Below are 23,250 nucleotides of genomic sequence, written 5' to 3'. Positions count from 1 at the left end.
TACTTTCCTAATCATATATGCTTAAAACATGCGTTTATAAGTACAAAATAAGTAAAATACTTAATACAACTCTGCCAATATTAAAGCTATAGAATCTAAAATCTTGGATGCATATGCGAACAGTTGACGGATCCTAAGATATTTTTTTAATACAAGAGCTCAATTCATATCCTAAACTTTTTATAACCTAAATTATTATTTCGATAAATGGTTGGTTTGTTGCCTTTAAAATGGCTTGCAACCTAAAAGAATTCCACAAAAGCATTAAAATTGCCAAAACGCCACTAATTTTAAATATTTTACCGTATTAGCTGCTATATACTGTTGTGGGCAAAAAATAGTAGGACTTCTTAATGTAAATTTAACGCGAAAATCCATTCGTCGAAATATTTTCTTCTTAGTTTTTCTGTCAGTAACATCTGTGTCAAATGCCACATCAAAATAATCATTAGTGTTTAGTATACGCTCTTCTTTCTGAAGTATGTAGTGAAATTATTCAACAAAGAAGTTCCATTAAATTTTGTGTGCGGAATGAAATTTTTGGTGCCGAAACGTGCAGAATGTCGAAGAAGGCCTTCGGTGATAAATGCTTGTCGCTAGCAAGAGTTTTTGGTTAGTAAAAATTATTCAAAGAGGGTCGAAAAGCGTTGATGATTAACCACGTCCAGGACGGCCATCAATATTAAGGGATGATCAACACGTCAAAAAATGAAGGAATTTGTGGCTGAGAATCAACGAATGAAAGTCAGAGGACTTACTGACATCGTCAAAATATCGGAAGGATCAGATCAAACTATTATAAAAAATCACTTGACCCTAAGAAAACTGAAACCACAATTGGTTTCAAAATCACAAAATTTTTTAGATGCAGCGTCGCGTTAACGTCTATGAAATAATGTTTTCCGACTACCAAGATATCATGAAATGTATTATTTCTGGCGATTACTTTTGGATATATGCCTACGATCTGGAAACAGAAGACCAGCCGGCCAAATAACGTGGCAAAAGTGAGTCGAAGCCGAAAAATCGACATCAAAGCACGGTTATGTTGACAGCTTTTTTCGATTATTGAGGTGTGGTGCACTCCGAATTCCTTCCGACCGGCCAAACTGCCAGCAAGGAATAGTATATATGTGTTATGCGACGTGAGCCGACAACACTTAGTTTTTATACCACGATAATGCACCGTCGCATACTGCATTGATTCTTCGTGAGTTTTTCGTAACATTTACAACCAAGTTGCTGCAAACACCGTATTCGCTTGATTTTGCTCCGTGTGATTTTTGTTCAGCAACTCAAACGACTGCTCCAGGGAAACCGATTTCAGTTAATAAACGACATTAAACGTGAATCGCTAAGCGCCTTGGAGACTATTCCGGAAAATTACTTTAACAACTGTTTCGGGGATTAAAAAAAGCGTTGGTACAAGTATGTGAGAGCTATGTGGGATTACTTTGAGGGAACGACATAGATTTTGAAGAATAAATTATGAGTTTTAAAATAGTGAACAAAGTCTTACTATTATTTGCTCATATTGCCTTAAGAGTATTTAATGGGTGTTTTTATTTGCCTTCCATTCCGAATTTTCAATGGGTAGTCTCTTTGACAGTGATGAAACTCACTTATGATTGAATGGGTAATTGGTTAACAAAATTGTCGTATTTGGTGGGAGACATGCTCCACATTGAAAAAAAAAAAACAATGAAGCTGACAATAACGTTACATTAATGGAGAACACTATCGATGACATTTTCTGAGAGTGTTAATGGGGACGACCCTTCTCTACTATAGATAGAATAAAGGATGCTTTTAGTGAGCGCATTATCACACATTGTGGGCCTGTGGCATGGCCTGCAAGATCGTGGAATTAAACACCGCTGAACTATTCATTGTAGGGTTAAGTGAAGTATGTTTGTCTACTTAGAAGAACCCGAGACGTTTGACGGCTTGGAAGAGAATATCCGGTGTGTCCCTACTGACACACGGACCTGAAAAAGTGTTCGAAAATTGCGTCTCTCGACTGAAATTAATTCTCTGCAGCCGTTCCTTATTCTCTTATCTTTATAATAAAGATTAGTTATTGGCCATAACATTAAATCATGTGCTTGAAAACTTATCTAAAAAATAATAATTGAAATTTGCAATTAACTTTTAGTCGACTGAAATGTTATATCTCAAAGGATTCCCGTTGAGATTAGGTTGATAATCCATGTACTATTTTTTGATCAGCCAAAATTCAAGTCAATTCCAGTAATGCGAAGCTATTATTGCCCAGAGAGGTAAATATTTTTAATGGTAATGCCGTGAGCGATTCTTGGTAAAATTAATGGAAAACAGATCATAAGCACAAAACTTCGGTGAAGAAGGTCTTTTGCCTTATAAAAATTATGTAACTAAAAGATGCATATTATCGGTAGCACTGCTCATCGGCTAACGATTTCCTGTGCCGAAAATTCAAGAAATTGCGCGACAGTTAAATATTTGAGAGCCATCAACATACCAGGATCTGCCTTTCTAAAGGCTTATACATGCTTACCTTGTCTAGGCATGTTCAAAGGATATGATTAGAAGGCGAAATAAGACGAGTTCAGACTGGTATAGTTAGCAAGGAACATAATTGAATAAATTAAAAATGATTAATATTTGTCAACTTTGATAAAAGTGTTGAGAAACTCCAAATCAAAAATTTAATAAATTTTGAAATATTATACAATTTAAAAAAAATTTCAATGGACCTTGAAAATGAGTGCACATTTTAAGCTGCTTAAGAGTGGGTTTAATAGTTAAAAGCTTTTCTGCACTTTATACAAGTCAACGAAGTCTGCGCTAATCCATGGTATAAATGGTATAAAATATATGTTTGTTTTTGCTAAGCGTAGGAAAATTTTTTAAACAACAAATATCGAAATTAATAACAAATATTTTTTTTAATTTTCTGTAATTGAACGAAAGCGGTGTGTTGAACTGGAGTCAAAAAAAGGAAGATGTTTATCTACAAACTGAAAACCCTGCACAAAGAACTCATTATCGACTATTAAATTCGACAAATATTGTTTAAAGCTTTACTACAGGCAAAAAATCGAATATTTAAGCGAAAACTCAAAAATTTGTATATCAAAGCCATACAAGCACACCAGACTGTGCTTTACAAGTCGAAAGTTTGCTAATAAGCGTTTGCAAAAAATAAAACGGTGAACTTTTTTTGCGAAGGAAAAACCACTCACACACAGAACATAATAAATGAATATGTAAGAAAAGAAGAATGTAAAAATATAAAAATGCTTACAGCTTTAAGCTGAGTAATTTCTTCGGTCTGACTGGTGTATCCTCTCAAAAGCTCCAAACCGGAGGCGGAAGTCGACGAAATGCGACGCAATTGCTCTATAAAAAGAAAAGATCACATGCAATAAAGAAAAACAAAAAATTAAGTAAATAAAAATAAATAACAAAGAAAAAAATGTCATAAAATTAAGTAGAAATCACTACGCACAAACAAAGAATGGATAAGAAAGCAACAATAAAAATATAAACAAATAAATTGAAACAAATAAATACCAAAGGATGTATTTCCGGTTGGCAAATGACACAAAGGATCTGTGATGATTTTGTTGTTGTCACTAGCGCCCGCAGCGCCGCCAAATTGATTGTTGTTTGCATTCGCAGCTGTATTATTTCCGCCAGCGCTGTTGGCGTTCGTCGCCGCTGTCGGCTGTGCGGCGCCTGTGCCGGCCGTGGCCGCAGCGCCACCGGACGTCTGATCGACGACCACGACACCGCCCAGCGCATTGAGCACCGCATTGGCCGAGGCGTTGCGTGCTGAGAGCACAGCACGTACTTTCGCAAAGGCCGCACTCAAATCGAGCTTCTCATCGGCCCAGTCGATGGCTTGCGCCTCTTGTTCAGCGAGCAGCACCGTCGTCGATATAGTGTTGTTGCTGTTGTTGTTGTTCTGACTCACCCGTTTGTGATTGTCCGGCAGGTTCAGATAGCACTCGTTGTCGAAGCGGAATTGTGACTGTGTGTGCGTTGCGTTGTTGATGGAATTTCGAATTGTAAAATAGAAATTTTGAAGATGAAAAATTTTCAAATTTAATTAGCATTAGAAAAATTTAAAAATTAAAATATTTTTGTGGAAAAATTAATTTTATAATTTTTTTTTGACAATTTGCACAGTTAGTGTGTTTGTAATATTTGCATTTGTTTTTTTGGTTTTTTTTTGTTTGCATGTGCAGTAGAAGCATGTTGAGCGAGTAGGAGCAGCGCGTAAAGAGAAGAAGAAAAAGAACAAAGTGACAATGGTGAGTTTATTTTGATGTACAGTTGTGCTGTCGTTGCTATAGTTTTACAACAAAACTGAGGATAATAAAGTTTACATCGGCTTTCGCGCAAATTCTAAACGTAAAAGCCGGGTGTGTTGAAAAATATTTATTTCATATTTTTATTTATTTATTTTTTTTTTATTCTTGATTCTAAAATTTTTATTGAAATAATTTTTTATTTATTGGTTTATTTATTTAATTTAATATTTTGTTTTGGTTTGATATTTGTTTTATTTTTGAAAAAGAAAAAAATACTAAAAAAAGCAATATATTGAAAAATGATAAAATAGTTACTAAATTTTATACTAAACATTTTTTCGAACTATTTTATTCATTTAAATTTTTTTTATTTTATATTTTAAAAAATACTAATTGTTTTCCTATTTTTCTATTATTTGATTCTAAACTTGTAATTTAAATAATTTATCTATTTTTTCAATATTTTTTTAGTAGGATATTTGCCATATTTTTCAAAAAGGAAGAAAAATTTTCAAGCCCACGAAAATTTTTTTATTTATTAATTTAACATTTTTTATTTCCTATTTTAAAAAGCATTAACTTTTTTGGCATATGTCAATGTATACAAATTTATATTTGTTAAAATGTTGTTATAATTTTATAAGTTTTATTAATTTATTTATGTTTTTTTTTTAAGTGTGTGGTATTAAAAAATAACAGTTAGAATACTTATTTTTAATTCATAATAGTTGTTTAATACTTCTAATTTTATTTAAATAAAAAAAATAATTCTCATTTTTAATTAACTTATTTTGAAATAATGTGTTTATTTATATTTTTATTGTTGTTTGGTATTTTTTATCTAAAAGTATGTATTATTACTTTTTATTTATTGTACAAAACTCCAGAATGTTTTTTTTTTGTATGAGTTATAATTTTATAAATTTTATTTATTAAGTTTTTTTTTTTATTTTATGTTTTTTTTTATTTGAATTTTATATTTTGATAATTTTTATATTTTATTTAATTTTTTACATATTTTTTAAGTATATTTTATTTTCCGAAATTTGAAATTTTTTTTGTTTTATCCTACTTTTTTAAAATCAATATTTCTTACTACATATATTTTCTGTATTCCAATTTTATATTTTTTATTTGAAAATAATTTTTGTTTTAATATTTTTTATATTCAATTCATTTATTTGATTTTTTTTTTACTGACATACAATTTTTTTATTGAGTTATGCTACATTTTAAAATTACAAATATTTTCAATATTTAATTTGTTTATCAAATTTTATATTTTTTATTTGAAAATTATGTTGTGATTTTTTAGTTAATTAATTTATTTATAATTTATATTTTTATATAAAATTCACGTTGTTTTCACTTTTTTATGTTTTATATTTTGTATGTTATTTTTATATAATTTTTTATATATATTTGTTTATAAAATTTAGTTTAACTCACCTTATAACCGGGCCCCAAACGATGCATCGCGCAAATCTGCTGCGTTGTCAGCGCTTCGCTGAATAGATAAATCGCCGACATTTGCCCGCAAAAGACACGCTCCTCATCCAGTTCGGGCGTTGCGCCGATGTAACACTTGTCAAATGGCTGCAAGCAAAGAGCGTTGACGCACATTTTGTTAAAAAAAATTAAAGTTAATTAACAAAGTTGTCTGCTGCTACTCACATCGTTTGTGGAAACGAACCACGCCATTTCGGTACTGGACGCCAATTGTCCATTAACGAGGCACTTTATTTCGCTTTTCGTCCAACGATTATATATGTACACTATGGCAATCATGTACCACTGCAATGAAAATAGAAGTGAAATAGGGTTTGAGTTGAGGACTAGTTTGAGAGTTTTTAAAAATGTGTCTTTAACAGCTTCAAAGTCACTAAAAATTAATCATTGGTAATCCTGCATGGATAAACTTTGAGTTTCAGCAGAATCTTTTGAGAATTTTTAATTCTTTATAGGCACAATAGACCTAAGGTCGTGGTGTATTCCTCATTTATTAATCTAATTCTATATAATTTATAATAATGCATTGAAAGTTAGGTCAACTTATTTCTGATTTAGGCGTAGTCGCTAAGATAAAAAGTTATATATGACTCATTTGAAAAGTAAGAGTTTTGGAGAGAGTTAATGTAACAGATATTCGAAATTTCTGATTTTTTTCAACCAACCGAGAGAAAACCGGTATTTAGCGATATCTAGAAAAAGTCACGATCCAAAACTGTTCCGATATCTATTCGACTACTCTAACAATTTTTACGGAATTTTTAGTATTTAAATTAAAATGTCCATGATACTGAACCAATCCGTAAAAATATTTTGGTATAAAGAAATAGGCTTAGGCCTTTAGTAGGCCCATTGTGAAACCACCGTGCTTCTGATGAAGTACATACAATTTTATCTGTGCAACCTCCGTACATAACCAAGAAATCCTCGACTGATATTTCTTTCCCTATACCAAGCTTTTTCTTCGTGCTGACTGCTTCTACAAAGGTCATTGTACATATAGTCTTCCCAGTCTGCCGATTTGGCAATTGTGAAGGCAGTGATTGACTCCACTGAGACTTAGACTCAGCTATATATATAACCTGAGCCAAAGTCTTATAAATTCCCTATTTTCCGGAGTCTACTTGTATGGTGATGCCTGTTCTGGCTAGTTCATCTGCTTGACAGTAACCAGGGATAACACTATGTTCTGGAACGTATTGCAGGTTCACATCCATGAACAGAGCAAAGCATTCTTTCATTTTATTCGATGAAACCGTAAAAGACTTTAGTGATTTCAAAGTCGCTTGGTTATCTTTATATATATTTAAATATATTCCTTGTTGCGAGCGTCTTCTATGTTAGAACCAGAAGGCTTTCTATAATTACTGTGATCTCCTCTTGGAAAGCACTGCAGTGGTTTGGTAGACGGAAGGCGATTCTGGTAGTATATAATTGTGCTGAAAAGACTCCCACTCATCATTCGATTAACTTGTTCGGATCCATCCATATAGATGCATTTCTCGGCGTTCCTGTCCATCTCACCGCCTTCCTACTCACCTCTGGAAGAGAAGGCAATAGTGGAGACTGAATTTAAGTTCAGCTATTAATTTTCTTTAACTCATTGAATAATCATTCGGTTTGCAGTAACCAGAAATACTTTTGCGCGTAACTAGGATCTACGAGGGGTAATATCATAATGAAATTTGCATGGAGAGCTATTCAATATCTCGGAAATGGTGGTAGCTGAACTAAAACTCTGAAATTTCACACCATGAAAATTTCGAATGTCAAAGCACTACCCATAATTGCACCAATTACGCAGAGTGAGCGTGACTTTATGACAAAACTCACCCCTACTAACTACCATTACAACTAAACCACTCATAAAAGACGAAATATTGTAACCACTTAAATTAAAAAAGAAATTGAAAGCGCTCAAAATACTCCCACCACCCATTGCCTATAACCAGTGTATGTAGTAGTACTCACCTTTCTCGGTTGAAATTCATACTTCACACAATGCTGGAAACCTTTGCCTTTGACTTTCATCGATGTAAGCACCAGACAATTGCCAACAAAATGTGCTGTATAGCCGACGCCTTTCGATGTTTTAAAACTGGAATGAGAAAGAGAGCAGAATTGAAACAAAAATTTTCACAAATTCGCAAGTAATAGAGAAATTTATGGGTGTGTGTGTGTGTGCTGCTAGGAAATGAAGGCGACAATAGCCATGAAGCCAGCCAAATCAAAAATTTCAGCAAAGTGAATGAAGCGAAGAAGAAAATGAGGCAAATTAGTTGCGAATGCTTGAAAGTAGTAGCCGAAGCCGAGGCAGCAGCAGGACTTTGGCACACTCATAAATGAAATGAACGGTGTGAGTACCGTTACAATGAGTATCGCTGCCCAGCTGACCGGGGCGGAATTAATGAATTGCAAATTGCAGCAATATTTCAAATTAATTAAATCAAATGGTATACCATTAAGATGAAATAACGGAACAGCGAACAAAAGCAAGAAATGAAACGTAAATGAAAATTGTGGGCAAGGCGAATGCATAAAAGAGCATGGAAGTAATAAAGACGACATTGAGAAAAATATATATAGTTGCCGCTGGAAATAGACTAAGTAAAAATCTGCTCGAGAGCGTTTACAGTACAGTTATTATCGTGTTGGAACATTTGTTACAGATTCATAATGTCTGTATGTGTATTTGTGTGTTTGTGTACTCACCAATAGAGGTAGGGCTTCTCGCGCTCGATATTCACCGAATTAATAGGATCCAAACGAAACCACGTCGTAAATGTAAAGCCATTTTCGTATGGCCATTTCGCCAGCGGCGGCAGTACCATGGCCTGTAAGCAGCAAAATGAAAAAGAGCAGAAAAGCATATCAATAAATGTTTCGGATTTAGAGTGCTTGTGGAATTTATGACTATTTTAATTAGCTTCATTTGCAATTCTTTAGCTTAGAAGAGAATAAGCATGTTCAATGGATTGGTCAATTGTTTTTGAGCGGGTCATTAGTATATCGAAGGAATTAGTAAGGATGTCTAGGCATCGTGAGGTTATGTTAAAACAAAGCATGTTGAGATTATTTAACTTTTTTATTTTCAATACTAATATTAGTTTATATTAAATACCTCTACTGTTAATTCAATAACTGAGGAATTGAGTTCATGAAGAGATATTTCACACGCTATTGGATGAATACCTGTCAAAAATGCAGTTTCTCCTTTTCTTGCACTCAAGAAAAGCTTCAAAGGCTATAGTTCTTGAAAATTTCTTTGAAAAAAATGAAAAAATTTATTGAACCAATCGTTACAATTCTTTAAAAACTATGCTCCTTCTGCGTCGATGCAGCGCTACCATCACTATTTTCAAGCATGGAAGGCGTCTCGGAAGGCTTACTCTGGAATAGCCTTGAGAGCCGTGGTGCATGCTGCTCGAATCTCCTCTGTCGTTTCAAAATGCTAGCCTTTCATCGGCCTTTTCAGACAAGGAAACAAAAAAAGTCCGGGGGCCACATCTGGGCTGTAGGGCGGTTGCGGAAGCATTGGGATGCCGGCCTTGGTTAGGTAGCTGTTCACAAGAAAGGCGGTGTGGAGCCGAGGCGTTGTCGTGGTGCAACTTTCAATCGGCTGCGATGTCTTGTCGGATCCGACTGAACTTTCTTTTGAGTCTATTGAAGACTTCCACGTAAAACTTGGCGTTGACGATTTGTCCAAGAGGAACAAATTCATGGTGGACGATGCCTTTGATGTCAAAAACAGACAATGATCATCATTTTCACTTTGGATTTGCTCATTCTTCCGGTCTTTATCAGCGACCTTTTCCCGGCGCTCCAAAAGGGCCTGGTGCCATCGAAACAAACCATTTCTTGCAAAGGCAAGATCTGGGTAAGCCTGCTCCGTGCTTGTGAAGGCCACTTCATGTTACACAGCAAAATAAATTCTAAATTTTGGATTTACGGTTCAACTTCAATATATTCTAAATGTCTTAAAGAGGTCTTGGACCAAATCGTTTACGGCTAGATATCATAGACTCAATACGAAATGTGGTGTTTATCAAACATTTTGAGGATTCTGTGCTAAGAAGCTATGTTTTATATATAAGAGTTATCATTTCCAACCGAAATCTTCAATACTAAAATCTTTCAAAAGCTATTTATAGTATATTGAACATGGTAAGGCTTTGCAATCTAAGCAGGGAAGGAAAATATCAGCCGCTTTTAACTAAAACTGCAAATCACTAACAACCAAGAAACATTAAACACATTTTGTAAGACTTATAACTTAATAAACACCGATTACCACCGAACACCAACGCTTTCGCCACACCTTTCCGGGCAAATAGCAGCTCAACTCTGGAAAGTCATTTCCTTTGTGGCGACGCAGGCAACGGCAGCTGCTTTGAAAGGCAAATAAAATAGACGCAGACCTCAGTGCAGCCAAGTATGCCAGGCATGATAATGCTCAAAGTTCAGTGCCGGCATTTGACTGCGTTTTTGTGTCTATGCGCCTGTGGGTATGCAAGAACCACATTGTCAATTTGCTTATTTGCCAGCATTTCATGCGAAAGTGTGTGCCATATGGCATTACAACTTGCAATATTCGCAATGCGAATGAACTAAACAAGTGGCGCAAGCAAGTGCTGGAAGTGGCAACTAGGTATAAAGGCCAATGCTTGCTAACTAATGTAAAAAGTGGAAAGCATGTGCTGCACAAAAGATACTATTTCTTCATACTAGCACAGATTTATGAGTGTGTGTGTGTATGTGTGACGTGACTCTTCTTTGTTTTTGCTCATGGGTTGGTTGCAGATCATAAATCAATATCTACTTCTTACTTGCTGCAGAAAAATCGAGAGGAAATGAAGTTTATGATTTATGACACAATCTGTGTGCGCGTAACGGGGGACTGGTGTAGTTGTTAGTGGTTGTTGTTGCAGACGCATTGTTATAGTCACTTTGTGACTTTTCTAACCTCAGTGTGGCTTTAGGTTGCCAATTCTTTTGCGTTTAGTTGCTTGTGATGTGGATGTGCGACCGAAATTGCACTGGGACTGCAGTGTCATCTGACCCTAGGGATGATTTATGCCGATAATGTTTGCAGCAATTGTACTTATTTTGTTTCAAATTGAAAACGGTAGACAATTTAAAGTACTTTTTTGAATTTAGTTTTTTTTAAGATTCGATCCGGACATAACTGGCAGATTTTTGCGTAGGTTGCTATCAGATTCTGGGAAACTGGACACATAAAGGATTCCAGAGTGGGATATTCCGAAATGGCAGCCAGCGAGCTAGCAGCAAAAGTTGACAGTGAGCTATAGCATCAAGCTACTTCCATATTAAACTAGTCCGTGTGTCTCACCTCAGCTAGTCATGATGATCTTGCTAGAGAATGTAGCCTTCCTCAAATTCCATCAGGATGAGACCGAGAAGGGGTGCCCCAGTATTCGTACATTCGGGTGCACATGGAGTCCACGCGTTGGTTATTGTTGTAGCGGCAGAATTCTGCCTAGTAGACAGTCTTTGGTGGGGTAAAGATCCGAATCCGTTTCGGTTACGAAGACCCGACTGTCGTGGGAGCGGGCGATCAGCACTTGTGCAGTTTCGAAAGCCCAGAACGGAACATAAACAGACCATTGATTTACTAGCTCTTAACCTCTGTCAGTACCTTAATTGGGCAATGCACCATTGGTGCTCACATGGTGAGGCTAAAAATTTTGGAGGACGGAACTTGTTAAAGTTTCTTGGAGGAAGTTAAGGAGGAAACGTATAGACAAGGTGGACAGTTTTCGCAAGATTACGATTCAGTTATTTCGGTTGTCATACTTTCTACAAACCCGCCGATCCACACTTAGCAGTTCTAGACATCACGACGTGGTCTTAAAGAAAATCAGCCTTTTTTCGTAACCTAACTAAACTTTCGACATTCAAAGTCTTTAAAAGTAATTGGCAATATCCGTGTTGAGTAGGATCCCATAACTTCTTACTTATTCAAAGCTCAAGGATATGTCCGTTCTCCAAAGTGCGAGCCGTTAAATTATTTTTGTTCAATGAAACCAACTAGTCGAATTTTGAAGTCAAAGTTTGTCGGAGCTTTTCTAGCCAGAGCTTTTTCATAAAGCTTACAATTTTAATCCTCCTTAATTCTTATATAATACCTTCAAGCAGCTATCAAGAGCTATTAAACTGATCCACGCGTATAGTACAAGCTCCGTAAAGCCTGATACGCATTCAAAGCTTTAAAAGTTTTTATTACTTTTATTGCTTTCGGCTCCCCTGAGCACCAACGTAATATCTTAATATCGGGAAACTCAAAAATGAACAACATTGTTTCTAAAACAACAACAAACATACGACTGATTTCAACATTTCACATTTTCCAACAACAACAAAGACTGTTCAACTGTCAACACGCATACACATCTCCAGGAGATTCACAATCAATTCTCGCTTCGTAAACTATTTTTGGCGCGTTTGTGACGCTAAGTATGCCCCGAAGGTTCGCACAACTGGCGCAAGAGGAATTTTCCGTGCTGAAAATGGAAAAATCTAAAACAAATGTTAGAGAGAGCGAACAATAAAAAGAAAACAGAACAAAGCGAGCTGCCACAGCGCAAAAAAAGTGGTGAATGAAATGATCGAATTTGCGTTGTTTGTGTGGTGCGTTGCTTCGTGATTAGAGTAGTTGGCAACGCTGTTTTCGAATACTTGCTGTTGTTACTGTTGTTGTTTTCTATTGTTGCGCTCATTGTCGATACTGAGGCAACATGCTGGGATTGCTGTTGTTGGTTTTGTTATTGTTGTTGTTGGTCTTGATGTTGTTGGTCTTGATGTTGTTATTGTTGCTGTCATCCATAATAGAGTTGGGAATAATTTTGACCAATTTATTAGTGAAATGCGTTACCAGGGAATTTCGTCAAGCTTCCCAACTCATTTCGGGCAAAAAACCGCAAGCCCAGCCCTTTTTGTGGCTGCTGCTTTTTGCTTTTGTTGCTAAAACAATTTCTGTTTTCGGCATTGTTTCACAGTATTTTGTTTTTGTTTTTTCTTGGTTTTTTTTTGTTTTGCTCTCACTGCTGTCATCATTGTTGCCGGGCATTCGCAATTTTGTCATTCATTCCTTTTCGCCGCAGGAGAGTTCCAGGAGCGCCGGTGCTTTGCTAACAAAACTTTGCCAATGTTTTGGATATTTCAATGGAAAAGTTATGCAAACTATCACACATACATACATACATACAACAAAATATAATGTCGAGAGATCTACACTGAATTGCTGCACTACACACACACGTACACATATACAAGTTGTTGAAATGCCGAGGCGCCCGAAAAAGTACTAAAAAACATCGAAAAAAACTTGTGACAGCGCCGCATGCGCCAGCCAAATTGAAATATGAAGCAATGAAATTTGAAATTGGCAACGCAGTTATTCTCTCCGCTGGCCAGACGTGTTGTTGTTGTTGTCGTCGTGTAAAAAAGTTGTGACTACAAAGGCATTTGATAAGGGTTGCCGCCGCCGCCGCCGCCTTTTGAAGTCGCAATCACTAAGCGAAATTGGAAAATGAAAAAAAAACGCAAAATAAAATTAAAAACAAAAACAACACGAAAGTATTAGAAATGAAAAAAAGTGCGCTCAAATTTATAAAGTTTCCTCAGTTTGATGTTACATCAACGAAAGTTCGAAAGTTATTTGCATTTTTTCCACAGCAGCGTTGAAGTTGCTTAACGACCTTTTTTCTCGCTCGTCCTCTTGCCGCTGACACCCGCATCAGCGTTTTAATGTCATGCGTAATTTTTGGAAACCAATTCGTCATCATTCCGTTATACTAGCTACTGTATCTAACTCTTCTCCTCCGTCTTCTGCTTGTGGACTGAGAGCCAAGCGGGTATTATAGCATTTCATATTCATGAAATGTATCATGAAAGTAATTAACTTGGGACCTTTTCAGCAAACAGCACTTTATATTCAATAGTTTGCAGACAGTTAGTGGTTTTAAAGGCGCATTGCAGGAAACTTCTGACATTCCATGGAAGACTAAATTTCCTGGGTAAATGATATTTTAATCAAATGTGTATTGATTATTTGGTAGGATTGCCCTTAATTGCCATGTCAAATATTCGCGCCTTCTGTCAACCAGTGTGTTTACAGCAACTGCTTAAGTCGCTACACCTCAGTAGTGCGTTGCGATTTTTACAATGGATAAAAATATCGAACAAAGAATTTGTCTAAAATTTTCTATTTCTAACCATATTCAGAGTCAGTTTTAACAAAAACATGAGCCTACGTAAGGTGCAAAGTCTTTAAAGTCAAAAATTTTTGAAGACCTTCGACCTCTTCAAGTGATAAAAATATTGAAAATCGGTAGACAAGTGTTAGAAAGATGTCAAGAGTGCTCGTTAGAATGATTTTGGTATATATTTTGGGTATGAAGCGCGTTCTTGGTCGTCTCATACCAATAAAGCTGATTTTTTTCAAAAAGAGTACGGTAAACAGGTCTCTTCGGACAAGCTTGATCGTGCGAATTCCGAACTCACATTCATGGGGAGCCTATAACTGCCGATGAGACATGGATTTATAATTTCGACATGCAAACAAGTTGACAATTATCGGATGGATGGAAAAACGAGACGAAACCAAAAACACCATGCCAAAGCCGCTCAAAAATCAAGGTGCTCCTCACTGTTTTTTTCGATATTCGCGGTTTGGTGCATCATCAATTTATTCCAGAGAGACAGACGGTCAATAAGGAGTTGTATTTAGTCGTATAGAGCCGTTTGCGTAAAAACATCCGTCGAAAACGGCCGGAACTGTGGAAGAACAATTCATGAATTTTACACGATGATAATGCAACATCGCACGATTGTGCCCATCGATCAACCATTGTATTCACCAGATTTGGTTTCAGGTGATTTTTTTTGTTCCCCAAATTGAAATTTCCGCTCTGTGGAACCCGTCTTCATCAGTCTATCGAATAGATAAAACAAAATTCGCTGAAGGAGCTGAAGGCCATCCCAAAAAGTGCTTATGAAAAGTGTTTCGAGGACTAGAAAATCGTTGGCATAAGTTACATGGAAGGCGTAAAATAAATATTGATGAATAATTTTATATTTTTGATTTTATTTACAATCTCCGAGTATTTTTTCACAATCTACTTGTTTTATCTCTTCTGACGGTATTAATTTTTATGAAATGTTTCTATGTCAGAAAGGTTTGCTCTAATAAGCTTAGGGGCTGTGTGATAATGGTGAGTAAGTAAGTTCAATCACCCTGAAATATTAGCCGCTAAGATCACGAGTATCGTGAAGACTTCAATCCGCACGTTTCTGGAATTCAAGAAGCAGTAATTTTGCTCTGATTTTAAAAAATTCCATTATTATATACCATAGCTGCTGACGTAATGCTCTTCAATTATTTTTTGAAAAGTTGTTTTCTTAAGACATGATATTATTTTAGTTTTTTCGTCTTTTTTGCTCATTGTGGCTTATATTGGCTTTTACTGTAGCTCGACTTTGGTCAAGTTTTCACTAATTACAGCGTCTATCGAAAGGGATGACGTGATTTTGTTCGTGACGTCATGTTTAAGGGTTGCTATTTCAGCATGTCACGCTGTACTGTCTTCGCGCAAAACACGGTCTTCTCAGCTGAGGCTCATTTCTGGTTTAATGGCTTCGTCAACAAACAAAATTGTCACTATTGGTGATACTCAAATCCTGGTGTGATTCAGAAAATGCAATTGCATGCCCAAAAATATAGCGTTTGGTGTTGTTTGTTGTATAGTGGCAACATCGGGCTTTATTTCTTTGAAATGAGGCAGAAAAATTTTATTTTTATCAATATCAATCATATAATACTCTAGAATATTCTCTCTGGAGATTTGTTAAATTAAAGATTTACGCCAATAAATCTGCAACGCTCGAGGAGCTCGAAACAATATTCAGCACGTTATAGCCGAAATGCTGCTCTGGATCATAATAAATGTACGTAGTCGTCGTGGCCATTTCGCCGACATTTTATTCAAGTTATAAATGGCATAAAATTATCTGCATAGCAAAAAAAAAAAAAGAAACTTAACCCAGTTTGACCAAACTTGAGGGTTTTATTTCATTTTAGCATCAGTCTATATCAAAGATATAGGGTCTACATCTTTGATAACGAATTTATTGCCGCAAAAATAAGTGAGATAGTGATGTATCTAAAAGAGGAGTTTTCTAAAGAGGCTTATGAATTTAAAATTAAAAAAAAAATTCGCAGCGCCATCTATGGTAAGCTTAAGTCAAAACGATATAAGTAATTACTTAAGCCGACAAATTAGTTGCAACTGAACTAACAGACTTTGAGTTTATTTTGTTATTGGATAAAATCGTATTCATTTTGGTGACTAAGTTTATAAAGGGTGTCCAAAAATTAACGCATCATTTAAATTTGCCGCCGATTATATTGCATAATATTGACAACCCTAAAAAATGAAGTCCACAGCTGAAAGTTTAAGTTTAGTAAAAATGGAGCGTTACGCTATGGAACGACGTGTCTTCATTACAGAATGATATGAAGTCCGCAGTTGGAAAATATCATACAAAATATGGTCGGAAAGGTGTCCTAAGTTCGTCAACTGTGAAGAGAAATGAAATGGCGCAAATGTGAAATTGGCGTTAATTTGAAGCACCCTGTATATGCCTCAAAGCAAAAATTTCTCTAGAGCTCTTATTGTTATATCATATGCAATTATTTGATAAATTTTGCATTACTTTTGATAGATTTAAATTGAGTTTTAGGTTTTCAATCATATTTTAGGTAGAACTGTAAACGAGCGAGAACTCTAGCCAATAACAATGCCAGTACCGCATATATAGTATGGCGAATGATTTCTGGTATGACCACTGTACAGTTGCATGGCTATTTAGTTGTCTGAACAGTAACTTTCATTCTCTCAAATCAAAATATTTTTGTTGATCAAATCGTTTCTGGTTGCTTGAAATGTTCTCGTGCAATATCTAAATTTTTGAAATCTTATATGTAGAACTTTTGACACAAATATATCTCGATCTATATAGAGATATTTATTTTATATACATATTTTTGCGGGATTTATTGCTCTTGAAAAAAGAGCTGGAGTAATAAAATTGATGTCCATATATAATGATATACCCCTCACAAATGCTGATCGTAGACATAAAAATTTACTGTAGGCCGCACAAACCAAATCACTCTGCATGCAATTACACTCCAGTAAGTATTAAATTACGAAGAAAATGCCGTTAGTGAATTTTTTCTCACACATTTGCCCAGTCTGGCGCGTCCATTTTTATGCATGCAATTAAACAGAAACAAAGTACCAACGCCTACACGGCCCGTTGCACACGTTTTATGGTCACCCTTTATTGACTCGAGCAATCAACACACATACACATGCACTCACGTATACCCATACCTAACAACCGGTTGTCTAACTTGCATATAAAAATACGAAAAATACAAAAATCCAGGCACACAACGCGGCGCATTTGGAATTCGATTTGTGCGCGAATCTTCGCCCATAAAGTGGCGAATAAAAATGAAATGGCAACGGCAAAGTAAACATTTCGCCACATGATGATGTAATAAAAAGACGACGCAGCAAATGGACTAAAGCACAGTATGTATGTACGTTGTTTTGTTGTTGCAAATAGAAAAATCTGCGTAAAAGTTGCCACCAGCTTCGGCTTTAGCGTGAGTGAAGCACAGAGTTGCTTAGGCGGCTGCCAACGGTGGCACAACAACCTGCAGCCATTAGAAATGTACATTAAAGGGAAGACACTGCCACACAAACTCACATTCACATTAATAATGCAACATGGCATTACGTGGCATAACGGGAAATTGCGCCACAGCAGCATAAAGCGGCGAAGCCTTGAGCTTCTTCAAAGTAAAACGCAGTGAATTTGTAGAAATACAAACGTTTCTGTGAGTTATTCGCTAGTAAATAAAAGATTAGGCTGCAGTAAGACCGCTAGGGCTGGACCACGTGCTCAGAGGCAGTGTTGTTGGTTGGAGGTAAAGTAATTGACAATGGCATTTTATTTGGTGTAGTCAGTGATTGACCTACGCTTTGTCCTCCAGCATTGCTAAGGATTACACGACACTGCTAGGGATTTAAAATTTAATGCGAACATGCTTAGTTGCTTTTTTACAACAACACTTGTACAATTTAGATAGATTGATGAGATTTTGTGCTCATTTTCTTTGGATTAACTCACCGATCCTTTGCGACCTGGAAAACTGAAAAACACATCGGGTCCATTGCGATGTGGCATTTGACGCAACACGTTCAACAATTTGGCGGAGTGACGTGGCCATTTGGCATTCACCGCTTTCATCGTGCCGAAGAGTAGTTTGAGCTCTTTCACTGTGATGCTGTAGCTGGCCAATACGCCCAGCATTTCGATGAGCAGATCTGTAAAGATAAGAAATTGCAAACAGATTTTAGTAAAATTTAGCAAAAAAAATAAATAATAATGAGTAAGAGGTTGTGATTTAGGTTAGTTTGGGTTAGGTTTGATTAGAGAGCTGATCCCTTGACGTGGCTGGGGGATCGGATTTGGACTCTGTGAAGCCATATTAAAAACTTCTCTACTTTGATCTAGCTATCGGTAAAACGCCCTAAGCCGATTACAAATCTGCTTAGAAGTTTTATTTCTAGCTCCGTTATTATGCTGCAGCATGTTTAAAGGCATGAGATCCAAGTTGTTTTTGTTTTGATCTAGCAAAGACGTGACTTTCGAGGATGAAGAGTTGAGACGATTCTTAACTTTTTCCAAGTAGTTGATGCAACTGAAATCGGGTAAAATGTTCAAACCCAATCGAACAGTGTCCACTTAGGACCACTGGACCTTATACGATTTATCCTGGTCAAAAGGACCTTGCGATTGTACAGCTGTAAGTAGTTGACCAACGTGCGCTGAGCTGGTCTGAGGAGCAACAGTCCAGTGATGTACCAAAATGGAGCTATTACCACTTACCATTCCGTAGTTATTGACACTGAATTACTCGCCTTAGCGAGCTCATCAATCTTGCAGTTTCCTTAAACCATCTCTTGCCAGGTATCCAAACCAAAGCTAATATCGCTGCCCTACTATCGGATTGTCACCACTTGGAATTCACTACATAGTCAATCAAACCGAAAGCGAATTCTCTATGATATTTCATATCAAAACAGCATTAAAATTTCATTGAAGAATTCATAACAAGATAGATCGAAAAAGGAATGTAATAGCAGTGGGCTTAAAAACTACACTCTTCACAAAGAAGTCAGTGTCCAAAACCGGGAAAAAGGAAGAGGAAAAACAGATGTATTCTCATTACATCCAAAAAGAGGCTCTCAGAATGTGTACCAAATTATATACATATATGTACATACAGTGTTTGTTCGGAAAGTAATAGGACTGATTTTCTTCCACCGCGACTGTACTTCGGAGCGTGTGCGCAGAGCAGAGGTACGCGATTAAATTCTGTGTGAAACTCGGCAAATCTGCGACAGAGACGTTTGATATGATCATATGGAAGTGACCCCCAAATTTTAATATTGTAATCACAATTTTTGAATACTGTGTAATCACAGACTCCGAGATAAGGAGGCAATCTTCCGAGTGGCATGCTGGCGTCTTCTCGCCCAAAAAAGGGAAGAGTGAGTAAATCCAAAGTGAAAACGATGCTCATTTTTTTTTTTTTTACATCAAAGGCATCGTCCACTATGTATTTGTTCCTTCTGGACAAACCGTCAACGACAAGTTTTACGTGGAAGTCCTCAAGAGACTCAAACGAAGGGTCAATCAGGTCCGACAAGACATCGCAGTCGCTTGGAAGTTGCACCACGACAACGTCCCGGCTCACACTACCTTTCCTGAGAACAGCTACCTAACCAAGGACGGCATCGCAACGCTTCCGCAGACGTCCTACAGCCCAGACGTGGCCCCCGGTCTTTTTTTGTTTCATTGCCTGAAAAGCCTGATCAAAGAAGATCCAAGCAGCATGCACCTCGGCTCTCAAGCGAGGAATCAGTGCAGCAGCGCTGCATCGACGCAGAAGGAGCCTATTTTGAAAGTTTTTAAAGAATTGTAACAATAATTTATTTTTTTAATCGACTCAGCCTTATTACTTTTCGGACAAACCCTGTAAAGCGCCAGTGCAGTCGAAGCTAACGTTCTTGTTTGTTTTTGTGTTTATTGATGACTGTCTTGGAAGAAAGAAAAAACCTTGAAACAGCCGAAACAGGAGAAGTTTTTATTGTGTACTTTTTCCATGCTAAAAGTACAATTTTAAATTTCCGCATTCAGCCACGACTGTGACAACTTCCTACGAAGTTAAAAATAACACAAGATATCCCTAAACAAAAATACAAGTACAAAACTAACCGTAGTTAGGTGACTGCTGGACAAAGTTGGATTTTATTGTTATCGCGTGTACGAGGGGATAGAGACAAGTACTGCTATTTTCAATCCACTCGATTTGCTCGACGTCCCAAGTGTCCACCAGAATGAGCAGCTAAACTTGAAAGTTTTAATGGCCAGCGTCTTGCATAACAACTTCTTAACTGCACATTTAGGCATACCAACAAACATACACATGTATATTTACGTATGATATCTACAAGCGTGTGCATGTGATTGTTATCAGCCATGTTTTAACAGCGAAAAGATAATCATTTTAATGCCTCGAATGCGCTGAGTGACAATTGTCTTGGCGAGTTGTTGTTTGTGGCAATAAGGCAAAGTGTTTTGGCAACTTCTTGTTATGACCATGACAGCAGCTGTTATGGGGGAAACTTCGTTGTTGCATGGAAGTGCAAGTGGAAAACGGACGGCAAGAAGACTCTTTAGGTCTTAATGAATTGATGGTGCCAGGTGAAGGGGAATCACTGAAGCCAGATGTTTATAAAAAGTTGGGCAATAATAATAAAACTAAATGAATATGAGCTGTTTAAAGAATACGTTAGTGCTAATTGTAGATAATACCCATATAAGTATATGTATATTGTTATTATAGTTTACTAACAAACATTCTTTTATCAAAGTCCGAGTATTTACAACAGTTTTCGCTACTATTTATTCCATATACACAACTAAGAGCTGGTAGACCTCTTTAAATATTCCCAGTAGTGAGGTAGGTAGGTCGATGGAGCATTTTTTCACTACCTCTGATGAAATCCTAAGATACGTTAATGACTTCAAAGCCTATTGGTTATCTGTTAATATAAATATATTCCTTGTTGTAAGCATATTTTATGTTGGAACATGGTTGCTTCATTTAATTGCTGTGATATCACCTTGGTAGACGCTATAGTAGTCTGGTACACTAAAGGCGACTTTGGTATCTGAGTTGCGTGAAAAGACACCACTTTCAACTCGATTTTCTAGTTTGGACCCATCTTTATCAAAGCGTTCCTGTTCAGCTCGCCCTTTTCCCATTCCTCTCTGAGACTAACTTTCAGTTCGATCCTATAAGATTTCGAGGTATGGGATAAAAACAGGAACTTATGAAGTATCTTAGGAAGTTATAAGTAACTGTTACATAGTTTGATTTTCTTATTGATTATACACCTTTTTAATCAAATATAGTTTAGATAAAGGTTATGAGCTTGCTTTCTGTTTAAAAGTTTACATTTTTATATCTTTTCTGTCACTAAAATTACTCAAGACGAAGTAAATTTACCTGCAGCGTTCAAATGGCTTGAGCTTACCACAAGGCGATTTATTTTGATACCGACAATACTGCTGAATGACTAAAGTAGCGAAAGGTGCTTCAAACTTGGTCAAAGTGTTACCAAAAAGCTACTTTCGTGTAGTACACATTCGAAAATAAAATACTGAAATAATTCTATGTAGACATCTACAACAAGATTGTTTCGGCTATTGAAAACAGACCAAAATTTCTGTATTCAAAGAAAAACATACTTTATTAAGCATAAGAGGTACTCTATAATTCTTCTAATTATTTTCAAAACACCTTAAGACCTCACCAGTATTAGTGCTTGCTCAAAGCATGCTGATGATAAGCTTTGAACTAAATGGTGGGCACATTGCAACTCCCTATAGTAAACTCTATCATGGATTTCGCTATGACTAAACTTCCTTTGAGTCTAGAGCAAAGCACTAGAAAAACAATCGAGCATCTTTGGAGCACTTGCGGAATCTGTTAAAATTCGCTTAAAGCGCAGGCATTCTAAAATATGACTATTCCTCATGAACCTACTAACTGAACTACATCTGGTATCGCAAAGGACCAAAACTGGTTAATGCGTGGCTTATTGACCTACCAGATTAACCTAACCATAAAATAGTTTCTTTAAAATCTAATGAGATTAACCTCTAAAATTTTTAAGTGTACGATTAGTTGCCTCAGCACCAGCATTTTCACCCTGCTGTAAAAATGCACGCTTAAAAATAACATAGTAAAATAAATAATATTTACTTCGAAGCAAATGATCTATCATGGCCTTAATAGCAATCTCTGCTACTTGAAAAATTCAAAAGTTATTTGCAAACCAGAAACAGAAGTTAATACTGAACTCCCTCACCAATATAAACTGATGAAGTATTTTGCGAAGAAGCACTTTGCTCTACGCGTTCGTTGTACATATTCAAGTGGCTTAGTGGGAGCAACATTTTATGACATCACAAATCAAAGAAAGAAGAATACGACTTTCTCGGTAGAAAGAAAGAAGATATACAAATATATGCAATCTAAAGTTGGAATTGAAACCAAATTTAAAACATCAACCACATAAATCGATTTATTACCGAGCTAAGTATTGAATCGATATGAACCGATATATTAAAGAGCAAAGTATTGATTCGATATAAATCGATATATTACAGAGCTATTGAATCGATATAAATCATGGGTTTGCAATTTTGTTTTTAAATCTATATATTTTTTCAAAGTGAATAGTCTATATCAACACTTTAAGTCGATATGTTGATTTATATCGATTCATGATCTTTATAAAATATCGATTTATATTGACCATACTTAATACAAGGTATTTGCCTGAGACAAATTAAAAAATAGTATCTAGCAATTGCTCCTTAATCTTTATCTAGTACCTAGTACTGATTACCACTGTAAATTACTGTATGCAACAAATTGAGGCACTAAAAGATGGGATAGTTCGAATTATTTGGTGAAAACTCTAATTTAACATTATAAAAAGTCCTTGTTTCGGTTTCAGAAATGTAAAACTTGCATGATTAATAGTTTTACTAAATATCTTGATCCTCAAATGTAAAAAAATAGAAATTGTATACCTTTTACTAGCTTCAGTTAAAAAAAAGTTCAGATAATTATACTTTCAGGAAGTACTTTTCTTTCATTGCTTTCGAAACGTTCTGTAACGTAGTAATAGAACACGCATTATACAAAGGGGCAGAAAGAAGTATTGGAAGTAGTTTTATTTAATTTTCGACTCTCTTCACCCTCTGC

The 23,250-nt window shown here is 36.2% G+C and overlaps 1 protein-coding gene across 16 annotated transcripts in view; it reads right to left on the bottom strand.

Annotated features, from left to right (window-relative positions):
- The window catches only part of LOC126759799 (neurobeachin), a 624,909-nt gene that overhangs the window by 80,332 nt on the left and 521,327 nt on the right, over positions 1–23,250 (bottom strand). For 11 of the 16 annotated variants that reach the window (XM_050474910.1, XM_050474912.1, XM_050474911.1 and 8 more), the window contains 7 exons: positions 18,030–18,226; positions 8,520–8,641; positions 7,779–7,905; positions 5,973–6,092; positions 5,748–5,894; positions 3,556–4,015; positions 3,287–3,381 (listed from right to left, as the gene is read on the bottom strand). In XM_050474910.1, the coding sequence (XP_050330867.1) occupies positions 3,287–3,381; positions 3,556–4,015; positions 5,748–5,894; positions 5,973–6,092; positions 7,779–7,905; positions 8,520–8,641; positions 18,030–18,226 (1,268 nt within the window). The remainder of the gene's footprint in view (positions 1–3,286; positions 3,382–3,555; positions 4,016–5,747; positions 5,895–5,972; positions 6,093–7,778; positions 7,906–8,519; positions 8,642–18,029; positions 18,227–23,250) is intronic. The other 5 variants (XM_050474915.1, XM_050474916.1, XM_050474922.1 and 2 more) reach the window with 1 other exon arrangement.

The sequence above is a fragment of the Bactrocera neohumeralis genome, chromosome 5 (genome assembly GCF_024586455.1).
Source record: "Bactrocera neohumeralis isolate Rockhampton chromosome 5, APGP_CSIRO_Bneo_wtdbg2-racon-allhic-juicebox.fasta_v2, whole genome shotgun sequence".
NCBI lineage: Eukaryota > Metazoa > Arthropoda > Insecta > Diptera > Tephritidae > Bactrocera > Bactrocera neohumeralis.
Note: the sequence above shows the minus strand (reverse complement) of the source record. Positions and strands in the feature narration are given on the sequence as shown.